General features: G+C 40.6%; 1 protein-coding gene across 1 annotated transcript in view; it reads left to right on the forward strand.

Annotated features, from left to right (window-relative positions):
* The first annotated feature begins 791 nt into the window (after positions 1-791).
* Positions 792-8,250, forward strand: part of sardh (sarcosine dehydrogenase) — a 35,708-nt gene continuing 28,249 nt past the window's right edge. Inside the window, exons 1-7 of the mRNA XM_037692037.1 lie at positions 792-843; positions 1,611-1,800; positions 3,745-3,881; positions 3,986-4,164; positions 4,738-4,917; positions 6,427-6,550; positions 6,694-6,794. Of these exons, the coding sequence (XP_037547965.1) occupies positions 1,616-1,800; positions 3,745-3,881; positions 3,986-4,164; positions 4,738-4,917; positions 6,427-6,550; positions 6,694-6,794 (906 nt within the window). The 5' untranslated portion in view covers positions 792-843; positions 1,611-1,615. The remainder of the gene's footprint in view (positions 844-1,610; positions 1,801-3,744; positions 3,882-3,985; positions 4,165-4,737; positions 4,918-6,426; positions 6,551-6,693; positions 6,795-8,250) is intronic.

An 8,250-nucleotide genomic window follows, 5' to 3' on the forward strand; every position in this document is an offset into this window, starting at 1 on the left:
TCCACATGGGCCCATTACCTGTGAGGAAAACTCTTAAGGTCAGGTGCTATGTGAGGTTGGTGGTACGCAAGGGAGGGTTCTTAGGCATGCCAACTCTTGCTGACGCAAACTGGAACATGGAAGGAAACAAGTTGCAACTAAATGCATTGGGAACATGAATATTTGAACGTACAACAGTAAGATAAGAAACGCTGCATGAATCAGTAGAAGACAACACCTGGGAAAATGACAGGTTTATTTTGACTTTTAATCAGGCAAATGTATCATTAGTTTATACATTTGTCTTAGTTTATATATCAGTTATATTTTGTCTATTGTTGTCGTTGTTGCCATCACTCTGTTAAAATTCAGGTCTCTCTTGTAAATGAGTCTCCGAGGCTCAATGGGACTAACCAATATAAATAAAAGTTGAATGAATACAAACTTAAATGGCAGCCATTCCACTAAGTATTAATATATACGGATAGCTAACATTTGTATATATTCATGTTGTATGTCTTATATATTACTTGGAAAAATGGTCCTGAGTATAAAAGTTTGCCATTTTTATCTTGGTGAAGAATCGTTTGGGAGCTGAAATAAGTCGTTCTTTTTTGGTGAATCGAGCCAAATGAGTCGGATCTCAAAAATGAAACTGAATTTCCACCCTTAGAGCGTGGGGCGGGACTAGAGCTTCTGCTTGTCTAACAGCTGGACCTTCTGGGCCTCCGTAGCAGCTCTCCTCGGTGTGTGGAGTTACTCAGAACCTCTCAGTCCCACTCTCTTCACCTGCAGCTTTTATTTTTCTCCATTTCAGAGTTTGCATCGAGGAGCGTTTTCCAGGGCTGTCCTCCCACATCGAGTGTAAGTTTGTGGAAACCAAACTAATCACAAGTCTCTGCAGTGTGCACGCACGCTTCGTGCACGTTTCTGGCTGAACAAGTTCTGTTTTTGGTCATTTGGTAACGAGTCTTTTTTGCTCTGAGGGATCCGGCTCCTGAACTTTCACTGCGGTGTTTGCGCATTAACCTGCGCAAAATAATCAGTCCGAGTTAATCATTGCATAAGTTTAAGCAAACTACAATCGAACCAGTAGATATCCACAAACACAACTGTCTGTCAGGTTGACTTTTATTAGCAGATTATTTTAGTTTTCGTGCACTGCATTTGAGTATTTGTTGATAACTGGGGTTCATCCCAGTTCAGGACACCTGGTCCTGGTTTGCTTTGATTTCTACTCAAATCTGATGTTGACCTGGATGAATTTATTTACTTTCTGTGTGTAAAAGTCATAACTCATCATCTGAGCTTCAGTGTGTCCAGACAGGGATTGTTTGAGCTGAATCTACTCCTCATGTCAGGCATATTTGCTGACTTGTGATGTAGGATAAAATCATCCCTGATCCACTTGTGTGACTGGGTTTAAACATTCATTAGTGACTACTTCAAAGGCTGATCAAGCCAGATCCCTTTCTTTTAAAATCCTAATAAGACGTATTAATGTGTAGAAATGTCCTGACAGCAACTCGATCGTCATAATTAAGGACTTTAAAGTGTTCTGTTGGATTCAAGTATGTGAAACTGTCTGTGTTGTGTCTCATTTGGGCTGTTTTGCTTCTTTGTGTCCACAGTGGTAATGGCCTTCCTTGGGAGTGCGGTTCGGCAGGTGGGGTCAGCACTGCGGCCTCCTCTCCCCGCTCTTTGTCGGACCAGCGCTCGGTCCTACAGCTCAGATCCCACCAAGGAAAAAAGCGTCCCCTACAAGAAGACTCTCAAACAGGAGGACGGAGCATCCTCTGGACCCACTAAGCCTTTACCCCAGTGAGTTTTATGAACAGATGATACAGGTGCTGGTCATAAAATTAGAATATTGTGAAAAGGTTCAATGTTGAAGACACCTGGTGCCACACTCTAATCAGCTAATTAACTCAAAACGCCTGCAAAGGCCTTTAAATGGTCTCTCAGTCTAGTTCTGTAGGCTACACAATCATGGGGAAGACTGCTGATTTGACAGTTGTCCAAAAGACAACCATTGACACCTTGCACAAGGAGGGCAAGACACAACAGGTCACTGATAAGGAGGCTGGTTGTTCACAGAGCTTTGTGTCCAAGCACATTAATAGAGAGGTGAAGGGAAGGAAACGATGTGGTAGAAAAAAGTGTACAATAGGGATAACCACACCCTGGAGAGGATGGTGAAACAAAACCCATTCCAAAATGTGGAGGAGATTCACAAAGAGTGGACTGTAGCTGTAGTCGGTGCTTCAAGAACCACCATGCACAGACGTATGCAAGACAAGGGGTTCAGCTGTCACATTCCTTGTGTCAAACCACTCTTGAACAAGAGACAGCATCAGAAGTGTCTCTCCTGGGACTGCTGCTGAGTGGTTCAAAGTTATGTTCTCTTATTCTCTTAAAGTAAAGTTGGCATTTCCTTTGGAAATCAAGGTCCCAGAGTCTGGAGGAAGAGTGGAGAGGCACAGAATCCAGGTCCAGTGGCAAGTTTCCACAATTAGTGATGGTTTGAGTTGCCATGTCATCTGCTGATGTTGGTCCACTGTGTTTTCTGAGGTTCAAGGTCAACACAGCCATCTGCCAGGAAGTTTTAGAGCACTTCCTGCTTCCTGCTGTTGACCAACTTTATGGAGATGTAGATTTCATTTTCCAACAGGACTTGGCACCTGCACACAGTGCCAAAGCTACCATCACCTGGTTTAAGGACCATGGTATCTCTGTTCTTAATTGGCCAGTAAACTCTCCTGCCCCATCCATTCATTCATCCATTCATCCATCCATTCATTCATTCATTCATCCATTCATCCATTCATCCATTCATTCATCCATTCATTCATCCATTCATTCATTCATTCATTCATCCATTCATTCATCCATTAATTCATTCATCCATTCATTCATCCATTCATCCATCCATTCATCCATTCATTCATTCATCCATTCAACCTTTATTCAGACAGGTTAATCCCATTGAGTCTCGAGGACTCATTTACAAGAGAGACCTGGTTTCAACAAAAAATTATGACAACAATGGACAACAGCGACAACAATAGACAATTATAAAAGAGGCATACAGATTTTTTTTTTTACAAATTAAAATAAGATGGCAAAAACAGCTAGATTATAAGGTGAATGTAGAAAACTAAAAACAGGAACATAGAAAATCTATGGGGTATTGTGAAGAGGAAGATGTGACGCACCAGACCCAACCATTCAGAAGAGCTGAAGGCCTCTATCAGAGCAACCTGGGCTCTAACAACACCTGAGCAGTGCCTCAGACTGATCCACTCCATGCCACGCCGCATTGCTGCAGTAATCCAGGCAAAAGGAGCCACAACTAAGTATTGAGTGCTGCACATGCTCATACTTTTCATATTCATACTTTGCAGTTGGCCAACATTTCTAAAAATCCTTTTTATATAAATTGGTCTTAATATTCAAATTTTCTGAGATACTAAATTTGGGGTTTTGAAATGAACATTTTGAAATATATCAGTCTGTGTGTAATGAATGAATATAATATACAAGTTTCACTTTTTGAATTGAATTACTGAAATCAACTTTTTCATGATATTCTAATTTTATGACCAGCACCTGTATATAATTAACATTTCGTCCAGTGTTCTTAATAAGAGCAGCAGCTTCACCCTAATTGGATGAGAACAACCTTTTACTAGCAGTATCGTCCTTTCGCATTTAAGCATCTCCTGTAACTGGTCTGGAACATCTACCGATACTTTGCTGCCTCAGGTCAGCTGATGTAGTGGTGATTGGAGGAGGAAGTCTCGGCTGTCAGACCATCTACCATCTGGCTAAAATGGGCCTGACCAACGCAGTTCTGCTGGAGAGAGACAGACTGACTGCTGGCACCACCTGGCACACTGCAGGTAACACACCAAGCGTGTTTTTACCTCACGCTCAGAGGTAACAGACCCAAAGCTCGGGTCGAAGTGTTTCTTTACGTCAGCTGATGTGTCCGTCTGTTTCCCAGGCTTGCTGTGGCAGCTCCGGCCCAGTGATGTGGAGGTGGAGCTCCTGGCTCACACCAGAAACGTCGTCAGCAAAGACCTGGAGGAGGAGACGGGCCTCCACACGGGCTGGATCCAGAACGGAGGACTCTTCATCGCCTCCAACAAGCAGAGACTGGACGAGTACAAGCGGCTCATGTCGGTAAGGACTGTAAGAAATATTTGGAAAGGTTCATTTTTTTTAATTTCATGATTATTCATGAAATATGTCAATGTTGTTGCATTTCTTTTACCCCGTTTTATTAATAAACTCATGGAATGGTGAAATAAGATTGAAAATGTTTTGTTTTGTTTGCCTAAATTTCAAGATGCGAGTATCGTGGCTTTACAAGGTTTCCACAGCATCATCTACTACAAGTTAGGTGTCAGCAAAGGCTTGAAGGATTTCTTTCCAAAAAACAAACAAACTTTGGATGAAGGAAGTATTGAGACTTGATGGACGAGGGTTTATTTCACACATACGTTTATGCTTGCTTTAAAAAAGCAAAAATCCAATAAATACATTCTTTAAGATGCTCTTTTACTGCATATGAATGTCCACGTAGCTCAGATTTGTGATAAAATGATGATTTGTTGGACAATACGTTGTGGTTTTGCATCAGTTCAGTTGAATTGCATTGAGCCAGTTCACAAACGAGTCCAATTTACATCAACCCACAGAGACTCGTGTGATTTAAAGTTCTTAAGAACAGCTCAATTGTTCTTTGGGTTCCAGCTGGGTAAAGTCTATGGTATCGAGTCTCACGTCCTTTCACCTGCCGAGACCAAGGACCTTTATCCACTGATGAATGTCGATGACCTCTACGGGACCCTGTACGTTCCTAAAGACGGTACCATGGACCCTGCAGGCACCTGTACCACCCTGAGCAGAGCTGCCAGCGCCAGGGGAGCCACGGTAACGGGACTCATCTTGACTTGACTAAAGGAAACAAACACTCACTCCTTCTTTAGCAAATCTTACAGTCCAGAAATTGAATATTTAATTGGGCAACTTGGATGAAATGGCACAGTTCTTTTCCCCCTCTATTGATTTAGTAAAGGTAGCTACTTTTGGGTTATGTCACCATAGTAACTGACAATTCAGCTGCCGTAGAAAGAGATGTGAGATTTAACAAAAAGAAAAACAAAGTTAAACTAGAGAAATTGCATTTCATGCAAAAATGCAGTGTGAATGTTTATTGCAGAAGAACTTGTTCAGAAATAGCTGAAAATAGCCAAAAACATGCTGAAATGTAGCTGAAATGGAAGAACAAGCCTTAAATTAGCAGAAGGCAGAAAGAACACATATTTGCTGAATTAAGTTTAAAAAGGGCAGAAATTTGAACAATTAGGATATTAGCAAAAAAAAGCTGAAATTAGCAAAAAAAAGCTGAAATTAGAAAAAAACGGCAGAAAAGTAGCTGAAAGGTAGAAAGAAGCTTAAACTAAAGGAAGGAAGGAAGTGGAAAGAGCTGACATGAGCTCAAAAATGTGGAATTAGCTGAAAAACTAAAATGAGCATAAAACAGCTAAAAAGTAACTGAAAGCTGAAACTAGCATAATTAAGATGACAGGAGTATAACACGCTGAAATTAGCAGAAAGAAATTAATTATGTTGAAAGCAGAAATTATCACAATAAACTAGAATTTATCTGAAAACAGCCAAAATCAGCTAGAAAATGCTAAAAAGCTAGCTGAACGAGTAGAACAAGCTTAAATTAGAAGAAGAAAATGGGACGTTTGCCAAATTAGGCTGAAAAAAGCAGAAATGGGCACAAAAAAGAGGAACTTATCTGGAAAAAAAGCTGAATTTAGCAAAAACCAGCTGAAAAGTAGCTACAAAAGCAGAAAAAAGCTTGTTACCAGAAGGATGTAGAGAGCACATTTTTGCTGAATTATGTAGAAATACGTTGAAATTAAAGTGTGGAATTAGATGAAAAAGCTCAAGTTAGCATAAAACAGCTAAATAGTAGCTGAAATAGCAAAAAAAAAAAATGAAACTTGCAAAAATAAGCTGAAAGGAGCACACAACAGCTGAAATTAGCTGAAGAAAAAGTTTACATTTGTACAAGGAAGCTGAAAGAAGCTGAACCAGAACAAAATGTGAAAGGAGCAGTAAAAGGTTGTAAACAGATCTGAAGGATGTAAACTGAGCTCTCAATTCAAAGAGGCAGAAAAGGCTAAATATTTATAAAAGCCAAAGTTGCACCAAACCCAAAAGTCACGGCAGTCCTGAAAGAGCTGAACATTTTGATATAAGATTTGTTGAAATAACACAAAAATTGTGGAACGAGAAAGATGCCGATAAATGTACGAAAGAAAAATGGATCACAACAGTGTGAATGCTTCATTAACAGTCGCACAATTAGAGTTTCACTGTATTGTCTCGCATGTGATTATTTCACTGCTGTCCCGTTTGAATCAGGTGATCGAGAACTGCCCTGTGACCAGAATCCAAGTACGAACAGACGACCTCGGGGTTAGGAGGGTCAGGGCGGTGGAGACCCCCCATGGGACCATCGAGACACCTTGTGTGGTGAACTGTGCAGGTGAGATTCAGGCAAAAATCATCAGCTAACTAATGCGACAACATTCGGCTGCGTTTTTTTGTTCTTAAAGTTGCTTTCGAAGTACTGATATTTCACATACTGTAATTTCACGTAAGCATGTTTTGAATATTTTCCTGTTGCAGGGGTGTGGGCCACCAAGCTGGGAGAAATGGCCGGAGTCAAAGTTCCTTTGATTGCGATGCATCACGCCTATGTGGTGACAGAGAGAATAGAAGGCATACAGGTAGGATTAGACTTTCATTTAGCTACCTGTGCTGTAAAGTTGTGTCTGGAAACGTTTAAATGATTAAAATCAAAGATTTGATCCTTGTTAGTATACATACCCCCTTCCCCAATACAGCTTCCCAAGGTCTTTACAAATTGTTTGTGGTACGTTTTGTGAAAATACCACAGATGTTAGAAGTTTGAAGGTTCCTTTACTCTCATGGATGATTAGGACTCCGTGCATTGACAAAGAGTACATTTGAAAGGTGCAGTGAGCACCACTGGAGGAAAAGTTGCTACAAGCTAAAGATGAGAAGGCTGATGTCCTTCTCCTCTGAGCGCGAAGCATAATGCACTTAATTGTGCAAAACTAAATGTCTCGCTGAGAAATTTTCAAACCCAGAAGACCAAAAATATTCTGGCAATGTTGGTATTTTCCATTCTGAACCTTTGATTTTAAAGCTAAACGTAATCATTGAGAATTTTCTGTATTTATTTTTTGAATGCATTTTTTTTATTTTTATTAAGAAAATGTTAAACTTTACAATCTGCAATATGTCCTTACTATCAAATGGTTACGTTTAAAATTTTATTCTAAATTGTATCAGAACGAAGTTTCTAGCTGGCAACGTTTTAAAAAGAACACAATGAGCAACACAGCTGTCATTACTGATTACTGGCAAGATTTACCCCCTTAAAAAATGTTTTTTTAATTAAAACTTGCTCTAATGTGTGATTTATTGGCTGTTCACTGTCTCAGATGCTAATTGCTAATAATGTAGTGAGTTAACATGACCACCAGGGGGCACTGTGGCCAAACAGATACCAGCTTCTCATATTTCTACCATACCATACCATACCATACCAATTTATTTATATAGCACTTAAAACAGCAACAAGGCCAACCAAAGTGCTGATTTCTGATTGCTGTTTAGGGGTGGGAGGGGGCAGGAGGTTAATTTGTATCTATTGATATGTGTGCTCTGACTGAATAGGCTTCTGTTAGCCAAATAACACCTGTCAGAGACGGTTTATTTATTGTATGTCTCTGCTTGTGCACATTTCGTTTAGTCTGCATACACATGGCTGACTGTTGTCATTCCCCAGAGGCTGGTGGGTTTAGGGTGGGCTGTCAGAGCTTTCCAGTAGTTTAAGAGAAGCTTAAGCAGCATTAGAGCTACATCATGTACACAGACATCAGCCCCCACACAGAATGACACTTGCGCGCTCAGATGTCATCAGGAAATCTGTTCCCGGCAGAGCGTGCGACTCGTCAGGTCAAACACGTCGCGCTGACCGTGTGACAAGTTGTGCGTTTGTCATCGTGCGGTTGTGGTCTGCTGGTTTTTGTGTGTGTGAGGACATGAGGGATACAGTGTTCAGCGATGATCACATGGAGCTGCCATGCTGCTCTGCAGAGGAGGACAAAGGAGAAGTTTGGCTTTTATAATTTGTCATGAGCTGCTTTAAAAAAA

The sequence above is a fragment of the Nematolebias whitei genome, chromosome 18 (genome assembly GCF_014905685.2).
Source record: "Nematolebias whitei isolate Nwh7 chromosome 18, NemWhi1, whole genome shotgun sequence".
NCBI lineage: Eukaryota > Metazoa > Chordata > Actinopteri > Cyprinodontiformes > Rivulidae > Nematolebias > Nematolebias whitei.